Consider the following 23,061-nt stretch of genomic DNA (forward strand, 5'->3'; position numbering starts at 1 on the left):
TGATGCAGCTCTATAAAACTCTGGTTAGGCCGCACTTGGAGTACTGTGTCCAGTTCTGGTCGCCTCACTATAGGAAGGATGTGGAAACATTGGAAAGGGTACAGAGGAGGTTTACCAGGATGCTGCCTGGTTTAGAGAGTATGGATTATGATCAGAGATTAAGGGAGCTAGGGCTTTATTCTTTGGAGAGAAGACATGATAGAGGTATACAAGATATTAAGAGGAATAGATAGAGTGGATAGCCAACGCCTCTTCCCCAGGGCACCACTGCTCAATACAAGAGGACATGGCTTTAAGGTAAGGGGTGGGAAGTTCAAGGGGGATATTAGAGGAAGGTATTTTACTCAGAGAGTGGTTGGTGCGTGGAATGCACTGCCTGAGTCAGTGGTGGAGGCAGATACACTAGTGAAGTTTAAGAGACTACTAGACAGGTATATGGAGGAATTTAAGGTGGGGGTTTATATGGGAGGCAGGGTTTGAGGGTCGGCACAGCATTGAGGGCTGAAGGACCTGTACTGTGCTGTACTGTTCTATGTTCTATGAAGCAATAGGGTCTGGAAGGTTTGTCTGCTCTAGCAGACTCTTCCCATAACTTCCCAAGAGCAGACTTGAAGCAGAGCAGAGGTGCAGGTCCTAGCGTTACTCTCCAGGTCTGGAGGCTCTTTGAACATCTGCTGCCCTTCCCCAAACAAAGGCAGGGTCTAGAAAGGGGCTCCCAACCTGTGGTCCATGGACCCCTTGCTTAATAGTATTGGTCCGTGGCATAAAAAAGGTTGGGAAGCCCTGGTCTAGTATCAGGGGCTGGGGCTGATTGCCCACCCTAACTATGGTTTCCACGTTGAGATGGAATACTATGGGTTAGACTGGGAGGGGGAGAACGGTGGTCAAAATTAGTGCAAATTTTTGCTTCCAACAACTGACCAATAATTTGGTACTGGCCAATGACTTCTTTCTACATCATTTGCAAAGACAGGCATGAATTATTTCACTCTGACTATCTCTGCTATTTCTTGGAGCTCTTCATACTTCAGAGTAGGTTAAAAGGTTGGCACAACATTATTGGTCTAAGGCTGGCACTGTTCTATTTTAAACGTTTGGCACAGCATCATGGTTTGCATGGCCTATACAGAGCTGGACTGTTCTACGTTCTTATAGTGCTTGGTTAACTAGGAGAGATGGGTTTTTACCTCAAGCAGTGATTTTTGGACCATGATCTGGCTGTAGACTCTTGCTCCTTCCTCTGGACTCACTGATCTCAATTCTTCCTTCTCAAGAGAGAAAAGCTGAGCTCCGGTCAGGATCCCGAGTGACTTCACCGTCCTATGAGAGAGAAAGTCGGTCATTATCGTCCCAGCCTGCCTGCCGAAGGTCTCTGTTCTCCGTTCTCCCCTTCACAGTGGGCATGGTAACACCTTGACCCAAGTAACAGTGCATCTATCAGACAGTTCCCACATCCTCTACTCCCACCCCGCCCACCCACTGCCTTTCCCAGTAAGAACCACCCTCTTGTACAAAAGCAATGATGAAGATTCAAGATTGTTTCTCGTCATTCTTCCCCGCACGAGTGTAAAAAGAACAAAATGATTGTTACTCCAGATTCGATGCAGTATAAAAAACAATAAATATAAATATAAAAGCAATTCTATAAAACACGATGTGCAAGAAACTGAGTTTCACACAAAATTAGTTTATATACTGATTGCATGTACGTAAAGTGACGCTAGATGCAGCAGTGCCTGTACACAAGGTGACTCTGTCAGGAAATGATAAAGTGACAACGTGACTCTCGTCAAGAGGAACTTTTCTAAGTATCTGCAGGGTGTATCAGGACAGTGATTGTGTCCAGTGAAGGTAGGAGGTGTGGAGTGTAAGTGTAAAGTGCCCGTGCATAGGGGGATGAAGTGTGCCGAGGGGCCGTGGAGAAAAGCGGCTGACGCGGCCTCAGTGGTTTTCGGGTGAGTTAAAGGGTGGGGGCATTGATCAGGTTACCCTTGGAAAGCTAAAATACCGTATTTGATGGATATCTGAAATAAATCCAGAGTGGACTCAGAGACACCCAGAGCGGAGGACGACGTTTCAAGACGAAGTCCCTCCTCTGGATTTTCTCCCGAGCGACACAGGAACCAAACCTACTGCCCCTTGCACTGCCTGTTCAGACACTGATGGGCCTAGAGCTGAGGATTATTACAACACAACTGTCCATTCGGCCCATTGGATTGATATCAGCTCAGAGCAACCCCATTCCTCCCCTCAGGCATCTCACTCCCTTTTTTTTCGGCTCTTTTGACTTCTTGCCCACACCAGGGGTAATTTACAGCAGCCTACCAATTGGACGCAGGGGAAAACGAGAATAGGAAATCCAGGGAAACCCACATGGTCATTGTGGCGAACGTGCAAACTCCACACAGACAGTGCCGGAGGTCAGGATCGAACCCAGGTCTCCGGAGCTGTGAGGCAGCGGCTCTACCCGCCGTGCCACCGTGCTGGGTGGAGTTAGTGAGGCTGTGACAGAAGGTCTTATTATCCCCCATTGTCAACTATGAGCTCCCTTCTGCAGAAGAAGCTTCATCACATGACCAGCTTCCTCCAATTGCCCCACCCCTCTCTCTCACTATTGGCTGCCTGACATGTCAATTGTTCCAGGCTCCTCACTTACCCAATGGAAGGCTCTTGAAGCAAACCTATTTGTTCACAGTGACTGACTGAAGCTATTCCTGAAATAATCTACTGGATAACATAAGAGGAGCATTTGATGTCTCTCGGCCTGTACTCACTGGAGTTTAGAGGAATGAGGAGGTATCTCATTGAATTTTGCCAAATAATGGAAGGCCTAGATCAGGGGTTCCCAACCTTTTTGATGCCATGGACCAATACCATTAAGCAAGAGACCCTAGGTTGTAGGCTCCTGGTCTAGACAAAGTGGACATGGAGAGGATGTTTCCTATAGTGGGTGTATCTAGGATCAGGAAGCACAGCCTCAGAATACAAGGACATCCCCCTAGAACAGAAATGAGGAGAAATTTCTTTAGCCAGGAGGTGGTGAATCTGTGGAATTCATTGCCACAGATGGCTGTGGAGGCCAAGTCATTGGGTATATTTAAAGTGGAGGTTGATAGGTTCTTGATTAGTAAGGACACCAAAGATTAAAGGAAGAAGGCAGGAGAATGGGGATGAGAGGGATAATAAATCAGCCATGATGGAATGGTTGAGGAGATTCGATGAGTTGAATGGCCTAATTCTGCTCCTATGCCTTATGGTAAGAGTGCTGAGGAGAGGCTTTCACTCCCAGAGATAACCCTGGCGTTCTGGACACCAACCCCTCCCCACTGCTCCTACTCACATCTGGTTAAAGCCTTTGGCCTCCAGCCAAGTCCTGACTTCACTTGGAGAGGAACTGTAATGCAGGGGTACAGAGGTGTCGAGCGTCTTCTGTACGTGGAAGCTCTTGGGTTGCGACGTGCGCCCATTCGCTATTCTCAGCAGGAGCTCTTCATTCATGACGTTAATCTGCGAGTGACGCTCTGAGGAAGTAACACACGGTGCGGTTAGGGAGCATTTCTGACGGTGGAGGCCAGCTGGCCCACAGGGGAAGGTGAGCCTGGTCGATGTAGGACACAGCATCCAGCAGACTCCAGCCTTTCACACCTGGTGAAACTCCTCTGGACTGCCTCCAATATTTTCCTATCTGGTTTCTTTTAGCTAAGAACTGTGTTCAGTGGTGTAGCTTCATCACTGCCCTCTGCAGCTGGGACAAAAAAAAATCTTTATTCTTAAACCCAACTCCCTCTGCAATAAAGGCCATCTGTGTGAACCACTTGTGAAGCCATTTTGCCCAATTCTGCGACTCGTCACTAGAACACCTCGAGCCCACCTGAACTTCACTCACTCACAGTCTCTCCTCATTCAGACAGTGACCCCCTGTCTGATTCCCCCGACCGAAGTGCATGGCCTCACGCTTCTCCCCGTTCCTCAGGTGTTCACCCGTTCTGGTATGGGATTGTACATCTGGTAGAGAGGGGGCCACCCACCCAGGATCAGAGGGTTGCAGATCCAACCAGCTCCATCTTGGGCCAGCCAAAAGACGATGTCTCAAGAAGGTGGCATCCACCCATAAGGACCCTCACCACCTAGGACATGCCCTCTTCTCACCACCACCATCAGGAAAGGGTAGAGGAGCCTGAAGACACACACTTAACACTTCCAGAACAGCTCCTTCCCCTCTGCCAGCAGATTTCCGAATGAACAATAAAGCCACAAACACTACCTCACAATTTTTTACTGTCTTTTTACACTACTTAATGTTTTTTATATATAAAACTCTAATTGTAATTTATAGTATATTTGTCTTGCACTGTACTGCTACCACAAAACATAGAAAACCTACAGCACAACACAGGCCCTTCAGCCCACAATGCTGTGCCGAACATGTACTTACTTTAGAAATTACCTCGGGTTACCCGTAGCCCTCTATTTTTCTGAGTTCCATGTACCTGTCCAGGAGTCTCTTAAAAGACCCTATAGTTCCCACCTCCACCACCGTCGCCGGCAGCCCATTCCATGCACTCACCACACTCTGAGTAAAAAACTTACCCCTGATATCTCCTCTGTGCCTGCTTCCAAGCACCTTAAAACTACGCCCTCTCATGCTAGCCATTTCAGCCTGGGAAAAAGCCTCTGACTATCCACAAGATCAATGCCTCTCATTATCTTATACACCTCTATCACGTCACCTCTCATCCTTCGTTGCTCCAAGGAGAAAAGGCCAAGTTCACTCAACCTATTCGCATAAGGCATGCTTGCCAATCCAGGCAACATCCTCGTAAATCTCCTCTGCACCCTTTCTATGGTTTCCACGTCCTTCCTGTAGTGAGGCGACCAGAAATGAGCACAGTACTCCAAGTGGGGACTGACCAGGGTCCTAAAACAATGAACTTTACTACATGTGCCAGTGACAATAAACCTGATTTTGATTCACACAGCCTGGACTGGCCGTTCACTCACTCCCCTATCCTCTTAGAAAATTACAAAGTCCCAATCATGACTGTCCCACCTGCTTCTCCCCTGCCCTGTCCCAAACCCTGCCATCGAGCACAACATACAAAAGCCTGAAAGCATGTCCCACCAGGTTCAATGGCAGCTTCTACCCCGCTGTTCCAATTCAATCGGAGGGTCCCCTAGTAGCATAATCTCCTGGCTTTTTCATGCACAACAGTCTCTAGAGTTTACCGAGAATGGTGCGAGAAACAAAAACATCCAGTGAGTTCCAGTTCGCCCCTAATCAGTGCGGTACTACACTTGGTGTTGGGGGCAGAAAGACCCCTCTCCTCAACCCCATGGGGTCAGGCTCACCTTTCTCTTTCTGTGTCACCCCGCCAGTCTCGTGGTCCCAGGACGCTGGAGTGCTGTTGGGTGGCATCACCTTCTTCTGGAGTGTCGGAGGGGGGGTGACCTTATCTTTATGTCGGCTGCCCTGTAAAACACGCGGTGAACGTTAGGCTCATCCGACGGAGAAAGAGGCCTTTTGGCCCATCGAGTCCAAGCTGACCGCCACCCACTTACTGACCACTCTCCCCACACCCTGCAGCTAGTCAGGTGCGATCGTATCAAATGGTGGGACAGGCTTGAGGGGCTGAATGGCCTACTACTGCTCCCATTTTGAGTACTTGCGCTAGGCAGACTTGAGTGCAATGTAGTGGAGAATAAAGATTTAAGGACACAAAAAGGTCTTCGTGGATTTTGGGAACACAGTGGAATCCAAAACAAAAATCTCCATTGTCTCCATGGACACCCAACCCCCGCCATTGACACCCCTCCCCTCCTCAGAGATCCCTCCCCTCCATGGGCAGCTGCCCCCTCCACGGGCTCTGTCCATGAACACCCTTCTTGTTCTGATATATGAAATGGCGTGTCTGGGTTGCACACGAACAAAAGCTTTTCACTGCATCTCGGTTTGTGATGATAGACAACCAATTTCAAAACCAGGGCTCCAGGAACAGGCACCAAGGAATTACTTGCCACTGGGTGTTTTCCTGAGTAGGATGTGGGTTGGGGTTGGACAGCATGGGGAGAGTTAACCTGGGGGCTACCTGTGTATATAGGAGGAGTTACCTACAGAGTTACATGTGGAGTGTGCACCCAGGCTGGATTTACCTTGGGGACGACCTGTGCAGACAAAACTGGATTTACCTTGGTGACAACCTGGGCAGACAAAACTGGATTTACGTTGGCGACTACCTATGCATTCTGGCTGGATTTACTTTGGGCATTACCTGTGATTAGAAGCTGGATTTACCTTGGGGACGACCTGTGAATACTGGCTAGATTTACCTTGGGGATTATCTGTGCATATAGGCTGGAGTTATCTACCGTGTCCTGAGCGGGGACAGGCTCCAAAATGTTGAAGGGGATGTATCCGATTTGGCCACTCTGGTTCATCACCTTCCACCACCGTTTGGAATCGTCCAGCACCTGGAGAGAGCAGACAAGCCAAGCACAGTGAGATACCACCATCAGTTCCCATAGTCAATGGCCAAACAGCGGGTTGCCCGCAGAGTGTGTTAGTGAACCGTTAGTGAACCCCATCCCAGACACGATCTTCTGTCCTCTGTCTGATTGGTGACCTCCACCACATCTGGCTGGAGGTCACAGACCTGCGGAGACCAGCACACAGCACAACATAGACTGAAGTGTAGCCGGTGTGGCGTTGAAGGGAGAAGGTGGAAGCTCTGTGCATTGCAAGCTTCCACCAACAGAAGTGTTCTGACAGCCTGATCGCTTGTTTCAGTTTTATTTCATTCATTCACCGTTCCCCCTTTACTCTTTTTCCATCCCCCATTCTCACTCCTTCTCTCCTCCCATGCCCATCACCTCCGTCTGGTGCCCCTCCTCATTCCCTTTCTCCCACTCTCCTGTTCGATCAGATTCCTGCCTCCTCAGCTCCTTACTTCTTCCACCCATCACCTCCCGGCTTCTTACATCATCCCCCTCACTTGGTCTCACCTATCACTTGCCAGCTTGTACTCTCCTTCCCCTCCTCCCACCTACTTATTCTGGCTTCTGTCCCATAAGACCACAAGACCTAGGAACAGAATTAGGCCATTTGGCCCACAGAGTCTGCTCCGCCATTTCTTCATGTCTGATCCATTTCCCTCTCAACCTCATTTCCCTGCTTTCTGCCCATACCCCTTCACACCCTGACTAATCAAGAACCTATCAGCATCTGTCTTAAACACACCCAACAACCTGGACTCCACAGCCACTTGTGGCATCCACTTCCACAGATTCACCACCCTCAGTCTAAAGAAATTCCTCCTCATCTCCGTTCTAAAGGGACATCCCTCTATTCCGAGGCCGTGCCCTCTGGTTCTAGACTCCCCTTCCTCCCCTGTCCTGATGTAGGGTCTCGGCCCAAAACATCCACTGCTTATTCCCCTCCATTGCCTGACCTGCTGAGTTCTTCCAGCAATTTGTGTGTGTTATCTTTTAAATCTGTCGCTACACCTCTTCCGACTGCTTGTTCCATAGTCATAGTCATACTTTATTGATCCCGAGGGAAATTTGGTTTCGTTGCAGTTGCACCAACCAACAACGGAGTATAAATATAGCAATATAAAACCATAAATAATTAAATAATAATATGTAAATTATGCCAGGAAATAAGTCCAGGACCAGCCTATTGGCTCAGGGTGTCTGACCCTCCAAGGGAGGAGTTGTAAAGTTTGATGGCCACAGGCAGGAATGACATCCTATGACGCTTATACAACCTTTGTGTAAGAAATGTCCCCCTTGGATCCCTTTTAAAAGTCTCCCCTTTTATCTTAGAGCTCTGCTCTGTAGCTCTAAATTACCCTACCCAGGCAGAAAGACTCCGACCATCTCTACTGTCTATGTCTCCCCGCATCCTCCTATGCTCGACCTTGTCAGCGATGCCCCAGGGGTAAATAAAGGGGTACATGGAGGCAAGAGTGGCTCTCAGCCAGGTCACCGGCTGTGAAATTTGGGAGCCATCCCTCCTGTGAAGGGCTAAGGGAAACAAGACCTCTTCCCCAAAGACCTACAAGACTCTGGGTTGGGTTAGGGGATGGAGCTGGCTTGAGTTGCCGACCAGTACGATCTCGCTGAGTGGCTAGTCGGACCCCAAGGGGCAGAATGGCCTCTTTTCCTCTGCTGAAGGGCATTGTGAGAAGGGACTTACCTCCACCACTTCTCCGCTCAAGACCGAGAGTTCACTGCTGTTCCGAGCCACAAAGTCGTAGCTACACCTCATCTTCGCTGGAGCCTCGTGGGTCCTGAGGGATGGAGGTAGGCCATCATTAGCAGGTATATGAGGAACTCACCTGACACCAGGGAGGGGTGGTGGCTGTTGGACCGTTCATTTGGGACTGTGCAGTGAGTTGCATGTACCGGGGGTAGGGTTACACTGCACACTTCAACTTCCCAAACTGGGGCGTGACATCTTGGTGTGAAAACTGCAGAATTCTGCACAATGGGGTCAATCTTGTCACTGGGGAGGGAGTCCCCCACATCTGGAGGAGATACCAGGAGATGGGAGAGAGCATCTTGGGAGAGTCAATGGGTTCTAAAGGCTGTGGGGGCACCAGACAATAGGAGTTACTCCACATCCGAGGGGATCAATTGGTCATGAAGGTTGTGGGGACACAAAGAGATAGACATTACTCAACATCTGGGGAGGGTCAGTGGGTCTGAAGAGTGTGGAGATACCAGGAGATAGAAGTTACTCAACATCTGGGGAGGGTCAGTGGGTCTGAAGAGTGTGGAGATACCAGGAGATAGACATTACTCAACATCTGGGGAGGGTCAGTGGATCCGAAGAGTGTGGAGATACCAGGGGATAGACATTACTCAACATCTGGGGAGGGTCAATAGGTTGTGAAGAGTGTGGAGATACCAGGTGATAGAAGTTACTCAACATCTGGAGAGTAAGGGAGATAGGTTCTGCAGAATGTTGAAGTTATATGGAGACTGGAGTCTTCTGCTGCTCCAGTAAGGAGATGAATATCGGGCTACTAAAGACATTCGTGGAGAGGAGCAACTCGTTGATATACCTAGTCTGGAAGGGCACTTACCCATTGGTCTGTTTAACGGGGACGGTCTGAGGGCCGGATTGCTGGAAAACAAGAGAGACAAGTCTGTCAGACACAGGTTAAGGTGCGACTCAAGGTGAGTATGGCTGACAACCTCAGGGAACCTCTGATGTTTGGCTGCTCCCTGCCGAGACAGGACAGAGTCCTCATAGGTGCAAAGGGACTGCGTCTGAGATGCTACCAGTGTCTCTGCTCCACCTGGGAATCCTCGGCCAGCATCTACAACCCAAGGAAGGCACAATAGCATAACATTTAGTGTTATGTTATTAGTGTCCAGCGACCTGGGTTCAATTTTCTGTTTTCTGTGCGGAGTTTGTATGTTCTCTCCACATGGGTTTCCTCTGGGTGCTCCAGTTCCAAAGACATGTAGGTTAATTGGTCACATGGGAGGGTGTGGGCTCAGTGGGCTGCAAAGGCCTGTTACTCTGCTGTATCTCTGGAAAAAAAAGGAGCCAGACCCCATTCACTCAAACAGGGCTGTCCAACCTGCGGAGAAGAATGAACAGAGATCTCACTGAAACCTATCGAATATTGGAAGTCCTAGAGGAAATGGATTTGGAGAGGATGCTTCCTTTAGTGGGGGAGTCTAGGTCCAGAGGGCACAGCCTCAGAGTTGAGGGATGCCCTTTTATAGAGGTGAGGAAGAATTCTGTTAGCCAGAGGGTGGTGAATCTGTGGAATTCATTGCTACATGCTGCTGTGGAGGCCAGGTCACTGGGAGTATTTAACACGGGGGTTGATAAGTTCTTGATTAGTCGGGGCATGAAAGGTTATAGGGAGAAGGCAGGAGAACAGGGTTCAGGGAGAAAATGGGTCAGCCATGTTGGAGTGCAGCAGGCTCGATGGGCCAAATGGCCTAATTCTGCTCCTCTTTCTCAGGGTCTCTTACGGTAAAATATCCGTCCAGTGGCCTCTGTTATTGATGTGATATGATCTTAAATCATCTCTTGATAGCAACACCCTCCATGAAAGGCCCTCACCTTCCAGGAGATGCATTCTCCTTACCAACATCAGGGAGGAAGACAGGAGCCCGAAGACCTACGCTCAATGTTTTAGGAACAGTTTTTTCCCTCCATCATCAGATTTATGAATCTCATGAATGAATGAACAGTACATTATCAGTTCTTTTTATACGATATTCATTCATTTTTATACACTAATTATTTTTGTAATTTAAAGATTTTCATGTCCTTGCAATGTACTGCTGCCACAAAAGAACACACTTTACATCATATATCAGTAATAATAAATGTGATTCTGATGCAGTTTCTCAATTTTTGTCTATTTTTTAAAAGTTATTTACAGCATTTTAGAGACTTTTGAAAGCATCTCTGGGCTTTGACTGGAGTAGCTCCCTTTCGTTTTTGCCTCAGGTGAAAGGGCTCCAGTCTTCATCCTTCCCCATTTCCTATGCTGCCATGTTTCAGGTATCACACTCTGCACCCTCTCCATCATCAACCTGAAACATTGGCGGTGCTTCTCTCTCTGCAGATGCTGCCTGACCAGCGAGTATTTCCAGTGCTTTCTGTTTTTATTTCAGATTTCTCTGGTATCTGGTTGTAAATTCCAATGGATTGTACTCTAGCTCCTCTGCTTGTAAGATGTTACCCTGTGCTGGTTACTGTGGAGAAGGGGAGATGTCTCACCAATGCCCAGGAACAGAAATATCTGCTGAAAATGGTGGATACAGCCCAGTCCATCACAGGGAAAGCCCCCTCCATCATTGAACACATCCACAAGAAAGCAGCGTCCATCATCAAAGACCTTCCACAATCCAGGCCATGCTCTCTTCTTCCTACTACCATCCGAAAGGATGCTCTGAAGCCTACCTCCTATACCTTGGTACCTTAACCCCCGTGGATAACTTCACTCTGAACTGATTCTAAAATCTACACATTCACTTTCAAGGAGTCTTACAACTCCTGTTCTCAATATTATCTTTTTTTTGCACAGATTGCCTTCTTTTGCACATTGGTTATTGTTTATCGTTTCGCTTACACCTACGCTCTGTCCGCCAGAGAAAGCAGGATCTCCCAGTGGCCACACATTTTAATTCCACGTCCCATTCCCATTCTGACATGTCTATCCACAGCCTCCTCTACTGTAAAGATGAAGCCACACTCAGGTTGGAGGAACAACACCTTATATTCCGTCTGGGTAGCCTCCAACCTGATGGCATGAACATTGACTTCTCAAACTTCCGCTAATGCCCCACCTCCCCCACGTACCCCATCCGTTATTTATATATGCACATTCTTTCTCTCTCTCTCTCTTTTTTCTCCCTCTATCCCTCTCACTATACCCCTTGCCCATCCTCTAGGTTTTCCCCCCTCCCCCTTTCCTTCTCCCTAGGCCTCCTGTCCCATGATCCTCTCATATCCCCTTTGCCTATCACCTGTCCAGCTCTTGGCTCCATCCCTCCCCCTCCTGTCTTCTCCTATCATTTTGGATCTCCCCCTCCCCCTCCAACTTTCAAATCCCTTACTCACTCTTCCTTCAGTTAGTCCTGACGAAGGGTCTCGGCCTGAAACGTCGACTGTACCTCTTCCTATAGATGCTGCCTGGTCTGCTGCGTTCACCAGCAACTTTTATGTGTGTTGCTTGAATTTCCAGTATCCGCAGAATTCCTGTTGTTTGAACTGCACTACCATTTACCCCACCAGGTGGTGGCACTGAGCTCAAAGTCAGGCATTGGGTACTCAGTACCGCCACCTAGAGGGCAGCAATGGAATGGCAGCCCACAATCACCAACAATATAACCAATCAGAATCAGATATATTATTACTGTCTGCTATGATGTGAAATTTGTGAATATGTGACATGTGACAAATAAAAGCTATTCTTCAGAAATTTACTGAATAATTACACATATATAGGTAACTATATAAAAATTATAAGCATAGGAAATCTAAACTACAAGAAAAATACTAGAAAAATGACAATTCTGCCCCCTAAGCCAACACACCTAATGGTGTTACAAAGGAGGGTACAGGGAGAACCATAGGAAGCCCAATCCTGGGATGTAAACCAACACCACCCCCTCCCAACCCATCTCACTTCTCCAGGGACCAAGAGCTGAGGACCAGCACCCATGACAGATACTGGGAGCCCTGGGGACTGGGCCACTAGGAACTGATGCCCCTTCTGTACCTGCATGCGGAGAAGCTCGTGCTTATGCTGCAACTCCACGGGATCCTCCCACGGGACCCCGTTTGGGTCGAGGTCATCGGGGGTCCAGCCCGACTGGAACCGGATGTTGTAGGGGCTTCCCCAGTGCTCGGGGGGCCACTCCAGCCTGTGGAAGAGGAGGACAGATGGTGTGATCAGATTCGCACGGTGGGCAGTAGGCTGAGCTACACCAAGTCCAGGAGGTGTAGGACATTCCGCTGTCTCATCCCCAGCGAAGGCAAAACAGTAGTGTATCACTTTACAACGCCAGCAACAGGGGTTCATTTCCTACTGCCATCTGAAAGGAATTTGTACATTTTCTCGGACTAGGTGGGGTTCCACTGGGTCCCCGGTTTTCTCCCACATTCCAAAGACATACGGGTTAGGGTTAGGAAGTTGTTGGCACGAGAAACATGGCACCACGTGTGGGCTGCCCCCAGAACGGTCTCAGACTGTGTTGGTCATTCAAGCAACATTTCACTGTATGTTTCAATCTTTTGAGGTATATTTAACAAATAAAGACAATCTATAGTCTTCTATCTTAATTTTTTAATCTTTAGCAGCGGGTATCTTGGCTTTGGTCTGATTTCCGTTTTGGTCCCCAGCCGCTCAACCATGGTTTTCAATCGGACGCCGGACGATCGGAGAGATTCGGTGGAGGGTGGGCACCCAGCGCTCAGCCAGGGGCCGTGGTCGAGTGGTCGGCGACTTGGGCTGGTTCCCCCACCGGACTAGATTGGTGAGGAGGGTGAGAGGACACTCAGCAGGACTGAAATAAAAAACAAGACCTGACAAAGGGCAGATGAGCACCTTGTGAGCCAACGGCCATCTTCTGTAGAAGAGATTAAAGCCTCACCACATATCTACGAATCGTATGCTATGCACCTAGTTAGAAGAGACGTGATGAACTTGGGTGCTGCACCGTGTGCCTGGACCTGCCCAAGGCCTCCGCCTAAGGAAGGGCCGAGCTCGAAGAAGTGGCCGCAACTGGGCTCGGGCTCGAGTTCGGTGGGGGCGGCAGCGGGCAGTGCCAAGGCAGCCAGCGAGACCAAACTGGAGGAGAGGCTGTACCCGGATTTGGGACGGGACCCACTGACTGACTGACTGATCTTGTGTTCAAGTTCCCTCCACCAGCCCTGGTACCTCACCAGATAAGGAAATCCAGCCCGAGCCTCTGTCACCCACTCACCCCTCCCCCAGAAGAGTGGGTAACTCGTGGCCAAATGAGGCTGTCAGTTGCTCCTGGCCAAGAGGCCAGTGCCTCCCACTGACAGGAGTGGACGGGTGAGCAAGTCCAGCCTCTCTGCCAGTCTTCCCCAGGCTGCCTGCATTCCCAGTGCATGCATACCCATGGGACGGGGGGTAAGTGGTCCCTGTCAAGCCCCAGCCCAACCCACAGATCAGAAGGGAAGACTGTACCACGTTTGATGGGCTAACGTGGCCATTTGGTTCATTGAGGCTCTCTGAATCTGTCCTCCTTCCCTCCCCTTTCCCTCTGGATGCCCCCATCAACCCTGTAATCACCTTTTCCCCCTCCCCTCTGGTTCTATTCCTGCTGAGATCCCAGCCCTTGGTTACCATCTCCAGATGACTCATTGAGTGGTTCATCCTGAGATCCAGACTAAGGGTCCAGAGATTTGAGTTCAACTCCCACCACAGCAGTTGTGGAATTTAAATTCAGATTAATAATTTCTGTAAAGATGACCTTGGGATTGACAGATTGACATAAACACCCATTGGTTTATGAATACCCCAATCTTACCCCAGTCTAGACTCCAGGTCCACTATGGTTCATCCTGAAATGTCCTGGGACGACCCAGAGGGTCAGAGCCACTGGGGGCGCGCAATAACTGAATCAAAACTAACAAAGTACCCCTGGTAGATTCCGCTCATTTTTCAGGAGCCCTGGACCATGGAGAAATTCAGGAGCAGGATTTCCTGGGCTGCTCGGATCTTTCCTACTTGGGGATGGCATCGGTGGTGGGGAATATGGGAAACTCGTCACGAGCTTTATACTTTCTCCTGATTTGGGAAGTCCTCGGAGAGAGAGATGTCTCATGCAAAGCCACGAACGATGGTCACCCCACCAGGTTCATTTAGAGTGTGAGATGAAGAACTTTTTGCCAGTGAGTGACCACACTGGATACATCCCTCACACTCCGCACCGAGTGACCACACAGGATACATCCCCTCATTCTCTAATACTAAGTGACCACACTGTGTATTGTGACATACTGTTAAATTGTACGAACGTGGTCCTGTAATCACTGAATAAGCCACCTTTGAGAAAGGTTAAGAATGATCTTGGATGTTCATTTGACTGCTGCTGGCCTCTTTAATCCTTCAATTTCAGCCTCAGGTTTTATCCTGTTCTTGAAAACTTCTTGTGCCTCTGTACCTTGGCATACAGGGACCAGCAATGAGCCCCTGGGACCATCCCTTGTGCTTCCTACCTTGGCTTTGTCCAGTACTCGCCCAGTGAATGCCACTGCATCTTCTCTGCTTCGGTCAGTGTGACGCCCAGAAGATGGACCGCATCGTTGGTCAGGAACGGGGTAGCCACTGACTTGGCAATGTCCAGACCCGTGGCCTGTACCATCTGCAACAGGATCAGGGCAAAGTAATTTCACTCAGCTTCACTCACCCCAACACAGAACTGTTCCCACAACCTACCAGCTCACTTTCAAGGACTCTTCATCTCACATTCTCAATATTCATTGCTTATTTATTATACTTCTTCTCTCCGCTCAAGCTGGTAAAACCTGAGGTACGGGCATAGCCAGGCACACTAATTTCTCAATTGCTGGCAACCTTTGCACTAGTCTAGTGGTGTTTTGCATTGTGACTCACATGGATATTGTTGTGTAGCCTCATTGTTTAATCTATTGTGTAGAGCCTTTGGGATGATACCAGTTGTAGATATTACTATTGGGACAATGTATACCTTGTTCATGTTCCATAATATTATTATTATTGTTGTTTGGGAGATTAATTGGTCAATGTAAATTGTTCTGTAATTATGCTAGTTGAGGATTGCTGGGGGGGTGGGGGTGTGAGGGAACGGCTTAAAGGGCAGAAAGGGGCCCGCTCCACACTGTATCTCAATAAATTAATAAATATTTCATTTTTTCTTTCTTTCTTTTTATATTCGTACAGTCTGTTGTCTTTCGCACACCGGTTGTCAGCCCTGTTGGGTGCGGTCTTTCATTGATTCTGTTATGGTTATAGGATTTATTGAGTATGCCCACAAGAAAATGGATCTCAGGGTTGTATATAGTGACATACGCACATTTGATAATAAATTTACTCTGAACTTTCGAACACAGCAGGGTTCCCACTGCTCTGCTCCTGATGCCGATTAGTGTTGGACTAAGTAACGGGTACTTAGTGGCTAGCATGGACTCGATGGGCTGAAGTGTCTGTGTCCGTGCCATATACCTACGGCAGCTGGCTGCAGTAAATGAACCCAGCAGCAGAGACTGGAAGGTACCTCCTGTCTTTATCCCTCATACAGACCCCACAGCTTGGGCACAACCATCCAATCTTCCAGAGGACCCAACTCCATCGTCTGGTAGCCGACCCTTCTGCTGAGTGTGCCAAGGGGTGTGAAGGAAGGAGGGGATGGAAGATAGTAAAGTTGCTGGCCTAAGTGTCTGACTGGCTGGTGACCATTCCCCCCAGCACGAGGAAGGATATACTGGCTTTGGAGGCAGTGCAGAGGAGGTTCACCAGGTTTATTCAAAAGAACCTGGGTTAAACTATGAGGAGGGATTGAGTTGCCTGGGACTGTACTCGCTGGAGTTCAGAAGAATGAGAGGACATCTTATAGAAACATATAAAATTATGAAAGATGGAGGCAGGAAAGTTGTTTTCACTGATAGGTGGGACTAGAACTAGGGGACATAGCCTGAAGATTCGGGGGAGTAGATTTAGGACGGAGATGAGGAGCAACTGCTTTTCCCAGACAGTGATGAATCCGTGGAATTCTCTGCCCAATGTTTGGATAGATTTTTGCATAGTAGGGGAATTAAGGGTTATGGAGAAACGGTAGGTAGGTGGAGATGAGTCCAAGGCCAGATCAGCCATGACCTTATTGAATGGCGGAGTGGGATCGATGGGTCAGATGGCCGACTCCTGCTCCTATTTCTTATGTTCTTATGCCCTTATGCAGGATGGATCAGTGAGGCGGGGGATGGGGAACGGTTTGACTCCATCGTGCAGGGGATGTGGGGCGTGGTTCTGCTTCAACGCACAAGGCGTGCGGGAGCTGTTCCACCATGTGGGGTGCATGGGGACCAGCTCCATTGTTTGGGGTGCGAGGGGAGCATGAGGATCGTGTAGGGTGTGAGGGAAGTGTGGGGGTTGGCTCCGCTGCGCAGGGCGCGTGGGGATCGGCTTCGCCCCGCAAAAGAAGCAATGGCTGGAGATTGGCCCGCTACTCACCATTTCCAGCGGTCCAAACAGAAAGTGGATGAGCTCAGTCGCACTGGGGTTGATGATGTGGTTCCTCACTCGTGCCTGGAGAAGAGAAATCCTCAGTCAAATGCCTTCACCTGATTCTCCCCGGTTTGACCTCTCCCTTTATGTCATCACCCAGGCCCCTTTTCTTCTTTGTTCCTGCTATCTTGTACACCAAAGACTGCAGCAGACTGATACAGACCTACGGTGGAGAGCATTCTAACTGGTTGCACCACCATCTGATAGGGAGACAGCAATGCACAGGATCGGAAAAAGCTGTAGAAGCTTATAAACTCTACCTGTTCCATCACAGGGTCAACCCTCCCCAGTCCAGGGATATCTTCAAGAGGCAGTATCTCAAGGCCACATCCATTATTAAGGACCCCCACTATCAGGGACTACCATCGGGGAGGAGGTACTGGAGCCTAAAGATTCACATTCAATGTTTTAGGAACAGCTTCTTCCCCTCCACCATTAGATTTCTGAATGGTCCATGAACCCACGAACACTACCTCATTAGACCTTTCTTTGTTGTTGCTGAGTCGCCGACGACTCACGGCGACCTCATGGATAGTGTAGTTGTTCATAGGGTTTTCGTGGCAAGATATGGAAGGAGACTGCCACTGACAAGATAGGGACTCGGCCGGGTTCCACCTCAGGACCATCTGCCTCCAAGTCCAGTGCTGATGCCACTACACCACCGACCAGCCCAGACCTTTCCTTATGAATTATTTATTTTGTAATTTACTGTCATTTTATGTCTGCCACAAAATAATATATTGCACAGCATACATCAGTGAAAATAAGGCTGATTCTGATTGTCTTGTGTTCAGTGTGATCAAGGTCAGTGCTAGTGGGGGATGGACGACTTCATTGGGGGTAGCCCGCTGTTAAGATGAGGCATTATAGTTCTTTGCCTGGACTTCTCCAACAACATCTTCCAAACTCACCACCCTGACCACCAGGGAGGTCCAGAGGGAGCAGGCACAGACGCACACCACCACCTACAGATTCCACTCTCCAAGTCACACACCACCTTTCTTTCATCATTGCTGGGTCTAGCCCCTGGAACTCGCCTCCCCAACGTGGCGAGCATACTCCCCAGAAGCTCAAGACGGCTGCCCACCAGCAGCTGCTCAGCACACTTAGAGGTAAGTGTTGGTTCTGCCCTGACTTGAAAAAGGAATAAATTTTGAAAAGACCTCTCTGTCAACTCTCACATCATTATACTGTAACCAACACACAGAGTGTTTGCACATGAGACCAGGCATCATTTCCTTCACTCCCGTTAATCATCAAATGCTCAGCAAGATGGATTGAATCTTGCTTGTAATGAATTATGGACAGCTTTGATGTAATGATTTACCTGTCCTGCCACTTAGATGAGACTGACTGATACGCAAAGAGAGAGAGCGACAGCGAGGGAGGGGGAAAGAGGGGGGAGGGAGGAGGATAGACAAAAAGCCAGGACGAGAGAGTGACAAAGGCAGAAAAAGATAAAAATGCAGAGAATGATAGCAAACAGAGTTGGGAAAGAGAGAGAGAGGTCGCGAGATAGAGAGGGTGAGAGGGCGCGAGAGAGAGTTCGAGCAAGAGTGAGAAAGAGCGACAGAGAGAGAGAGGAGAGAGAGAAATAGAAATGATTTAAACTCAATTTCCAGGTAAGAATTGCACAAGATATCCCGCAATCCCATTAGTCCAGGCTGTTTGCTCAGGGTAACAGGTTGAGTGATGCAACAGAGATGAAGGAATATGATTGAATAGAATGTGATTGAGCTTATCTGCTGAGGATCTGTGTGAGAATTTTAGCCCAGATATCGGAGTTCACCCTAGTTTGGGGAGCTATGCTTAGCACCAACTATTCGTTGAGATTCCCCTCCCCAACAAAAAATAATCACAAGACTCAGGAAAAGTTATCCTTAGGATATCAGCAGGAAGGTTTTGCCCTGATTGCTGCAGGATTCTCAGCGGCATGGTTCCTGCTGCAGAATTCCCAGTACATACGTTCTGAGCTGCAGGATTCCCAGCCGCTCAGCCCTGCAGAGGCTGCATGCTTGCTGCAAAGCATCACTGGTGTTCCGTTTCCTCTCAGGTCCCAAAGACGAGCGGGCTGTTGGATTAATTGGCAATTGTAAAATACCCTGACTGTGGTGCATGATAGGAGAATTGGGAAGGGCAAGGGCAAGTTGAAGGAACAAAAGAATATGACAGTTTGGGGTGAGGAACACACTAGGACAACCACATTGGGGTGAATTATGAACAGAAATGCTGGTGGGCCTTTGGAAATAGTCACAGAGGGACTGGAACCTGCGTACCTGCCTCTCAAGCACTGCATGGGGCAGCGGTCAAAGAAAAACATGGGCAGTATTGTCCCATTGTAAGAGAAAGCGTTGCACTGGTCTGGAGTCGAGATCCGATGGCCGAAGTCATGGGCATGCTTGTCTGCAAGTCAAAGACCCAATGTCTATGAGTCCACAAGTCCACCAAGTCCACTGGAGGCTGGAGCCCTGTCCTAAGGTTGGAGTCTTGTGTGTGTGTGTGTGGGAGTGGGTGGGTTTGTGGGAGGGTACTAAAGGGGGCTTGTTTTGCTGTTGTTTTGTTTTATTGTTGCTTTTGTTTGTGTTGCTCTGCTGGACATTATGTGTGGCAACACTCATGGGCTGCCCCTAGCACATCCTTGGGTGTGGTGGTTGCTAACACCAACGATGTATTTCACTGTACAGACACTAGAGGTACTGCCGATGCTGGAATCTAGAGCAATACACACAATGTGCTGGAGGAGCTCAGCAGGTCAGGCAGCATCTATGGACAGGAATAAACAGTTGACATTTTAGGCCGAGACCCTTTATCAGGATTTCATAAAAAGATTGTATGTTTTGATACACATGAGAAATAAATGAACTGGGACCTGAATCTGAATCAGCACCTGGAACTGGACCTGGATCTGAACCTGAATCAGGACCTGCACCTGGATCTGAATCTGGATCAAGACCAGGATCAGGACCTGGATCTAAATCAAGATCTGGATCTGAATCAGAACCAGGATCTGGATCTGGATCTGGACCTGGATGTCTTCCTCATTCTTCTCAGCTCCAGTAAGTACAAGTCCTACCTGTGCTCAGAAGACAAGCCGCACACAGGGATCAGTCCAGTGAACCTTCCCTCAAGGCCAGTAACACCCACCCTTAGATAAGGAGATCGATGTGCTTGATAAAAATGGAACGTGCTGGTGGGGGGAGAAACGCAACAAACATTTCAGGTTGAAGACCCCACATTAGATGGAGGATCGTCAACACTGGTTCTCCCTCCACAGGTGCTGCCTGACCAGCTGAGTGCTCCTGGTATTTAGATTTGGCACTTAACCTTTTTAAATCTCTCCCCTCTCCCCTTAAAGCTTTGCCCCTCATTGTTGATTCCCCCAACACTAGGGAAAAGATTAAAGATTAGCTTTATTTGTCACATGACAGTGAAGTGTCAAAACATGCAGTAAAAGGAGTCGTTGGCATCAACAGCCCAAAGAGTCCGAGGACGTGCTGGGGGCAGCCCACATGAGTCAGCACACCTCTGGCGCCAACATAGCATGCCCACAACCCGCTAACCCTAACCCGTACGTCTTTGGAACATGGGAGGAAACCGGAAACCCCAGAGGAACCCAACGTGATCATGGGGAGAACGTACAGACTCTTTACAGAGAGTGGCAGGAATTGAACTGACTAGTAGAACTGTAAAGCATTACACTAACCACTAACCTACCACACCACCCGCTAATATTTTCAGTTAATATTTCAGATTTCCAGTCTCTGCTGTTTTACCTGGAGTCTTACTTACTTAAAATCCTTACCTAAATGAGGAGACGAACACTAACAGGAAAAATCTGCAGATGCTGGAAATCTGAGCAACACACACTGTTCACTGACTTCAAGCCTCTGCAGGCTCCAAGACCTACGATGGGTGTCAGGAGGTTGTACTTTCCACGCTGGCACCCTGAGGAGTGTTCAGCACTCCCAGCAGTTACGATGGTCAAAGACACAGACCCCAGCCTGAGCCCTTCCGAGAGCTTTGCGGCTCCCTCCTCGATGCGTTGCTTACCAGGAGGCTGAAGGAATACTTGTACTTCTGAAAGATTTCGATAAACTCCTGTTGGCTTGGGGGTCGAGCTCGCAGTGTCAGGAGTCCCTCTGAAATCAAGAAGGAATTCAGGTTAAAGTGTTTTAGTCAAAGGCAGAGATAGTACGGGTGGAGGGGATTGGTGGGTTTACTCTACAGTGAGCTGGCATCGACTCAATGGGCCCAATGGCCTCATTCTGTGGAATAAGGCTTTTGTAAAACCCGGTTTCATCCCCTTTTGCATTCCCAGAACATCGAACATACAACAGCACAAGATTAGGCTCTTCATCCCACACTGTCTGACCATGATTCCCGTTGTAACTCATCCCATTAGCCGTCACATGGTATATAGATCCCCAGTGAAAGCTGGAGATCTTAAGGAACACCTTATAGAAGGAGAAGGGTGAATAGTCTACCTAGATCTATTTGCCTGGGTGATTTGTACTGGTTTATTATTGTCAGAACTGCTAAAATAGAGTGAAAAGCATGTCTTGCATACTGTTCATTAAATTTAAAAATTTCTTTCCCCAGACAGTTAATCTGATCAACCATTCTAGTTAACCCCCAGCCCCCTCTATCTATTACTCCATCACTGCACTGTAATAACTTTAAACCATTTTTATAAAGTTGTTTATGATTGTAAATACATGCTGGTATTTATGTATTATGCGCATTTTATTCCATATCTGTACTTTAACCTCTAAGGTTTTTTTAAAAATATTAATTCTTTATAATTGTTGAATGCTGTTTTTGTTGTATGTCACACCCTGACCAGCACACCACAGCAAATTCCTAATACAAGAAGAATGTATCCAGTGAATAAATTTGGTCCTCAGTCCTTCACTCAGATTAAATTGTTATGCATTCCATTGAGCTAATAAGGTAAAACCATGCAGAATAAAGTGTAAAATCTGAAAAAGTGAACGTTCATAACAAGGTGGATTGTGAGGCCAAGAGTCCATCTTATCGTACAAGCAATCCATTCTAGAGTCTGATAATAGTGGGATAGATTTTGTTCTTGAGATGTTCTTTTATATCTTCAACCCAATGGGAGAGGGGAGAAGAGAGAATGTCAGGGGTGGGTGAGGTCTTTGATTATGCTGGCTACTTTGCTAAGACAGCAAGAAGTACAGACAGAGTCTTTGGAAGGGAGGCTAGCTCCTGTGAGGGACTGAGTTCCCATGCAGATCCATGGTGCATCCAGACAAAATGTTTTCTTTCTGAGACAAGGAGCCACTGTAAAGCCTCCAGCAGTGGAAACCTCAGGAGGAATTTGTTGTGCTTCTACAGGATGGTCTCCCCACCAAGGGCATGGTGGAGTGTGGACGAGGAGTCACTCACCTCCACTTTCCTTTGGGGTCTTCTTCCGGCCCATTCTGCTCTTCTTCCTTTGGTCCAGAATCTTGAATGCTTCGGCTGTTTTCTGGAGCCTTGCCATGAAGCCCTCAATATCGTCGAAGGTGTGGTTCAAGATCATCTGAAGGGAAGGGAGATGCAGAGCTCGGTTACAGTCTGACAAAGAGGCCCCAACATCTCCATTAGCATTCCTGCCCCTCTCCTAACCTCCTAATCCCCTCATCCACCCATATCTGCATCCGTTCACACGGGACCATCCCCAACCACTCCTCGCCATAACTCCCACCACTCTTACCCTTCCCAGTTCTTGTCGCCCAGTCCAAGTTCATGGTTCTTCCTCTGAATTCAGGTCTACTACACTACCTGTCAGCTGTGAAGTACGTTTGGAGCATTGGCTCAATTGTAATGAACTTATGCCAATTCATCAAGAACAAGATCCAAAAAACTGGACAGGCTCTCTTCCTTACCCACCTCTCTGCCAATCAACTTGCTCCCATCACCCACCAACTCGCCCAACTCAGATCCTTTGGACACCCCAGGGGGATTAAGTTCATGAGCCACAAGGTAGTGTTGCAGCTCTGTAAAATTCTTGTTGGACTATACTTAGATTATTGAGTCCAGTTCTGGTCATCTCATTATAGGAAGGATGTGGAAGCTTTACAGAGGGTGCAGAGGAGATTTACCAAGGTGCTGCTTGGTTAGGTTAACACATTTTATGAAGATAGGCTGAGCGAGCTAGGGCTTTTCTCTTTGGAGTGAATGACGATGAGAGGTGACTTGATGGGGGGGAGGGGTGCTACAAGATGATGAGAAGCATTGATTGAGTGGAGGGCCAAAGACTTCTTCCCCCCACAAGGTGAAATTAGCT

General features: G+C 48.3%; 1 protein-coding gene across 5 annotated transcripts in view; it reads right to left on the reverse strand.

Annotated features, from left to right (window-relative positions):
- LOC134353944 (epidermal growth factor receptor kinase substrate 8-like protein 1) overlaps positions 1–23,061 on the reverse strand; it is a 119,467-nt gene that overhangs the window by 4,615 nt on the left and 91,791 nt on the right. For 4 of the 5 annotated variants that reach the window (XM_063062522.1, XM_063062520.1, XM_063062525.1 and 1 more), the window contains 11 exons: positions 22,179–22,314; positions 20,820–20,908; positions 16,716–16,790; positions 14,726–14,871; positions 12,255–12,399; positions 9,087–9,127; positions 8,195–8,288; positions 6,328–6,468; positions 5,350–5,470; positions 3,341–3,521; positions 1,188–1,320 (listed from right to left, as the gene is read on the reverse strand). In XM_063062522.1, coding sequence (XP_062918592.1) covers positions 1,188–1,320; positions 3,341–3,521; positions 5,350–5,470; positions 6,328–6,468; positions 8,195–8,288; positions 9,087–9,127; positions 12,255–12,399; positions 14,726–14,871; positions 16,716–16,790; positions 20,820–20,908; positions 22,179–22,314 — 1,302 coding nt within the window. The remainder of the gene's footprint in view (positions 1–1,187; positions 1,321–3,340; positions 3,522–5,349; positions 5,471–6,327; positions 6,469–8,194; positions 8,289–9,086; positions 9,128–12,254; positions 12,400–14,725; positions 14,872–16,715; positions 16,791–20,819; positions 20,909–22,178; positions 22,315–23,061) is intronic. The other variant, XM_063062523.1, reaches the window with a different exon arrangement.

This window comes from Mobula hypostoma, chromosome 11, assembly GCF_963921235.1.
Source record: "Mobula hypostoma chromosome 11, sMobHyp1.1, whole genome shotgun sequence".
In the NCBI taxonomy this organism is placed as follows: Eukaryota; Metazoa; Chordata; class Chondrichthyes; order Myliobatiformes; family Myliobatidae; genus Mobula; species Mobula hypostoma.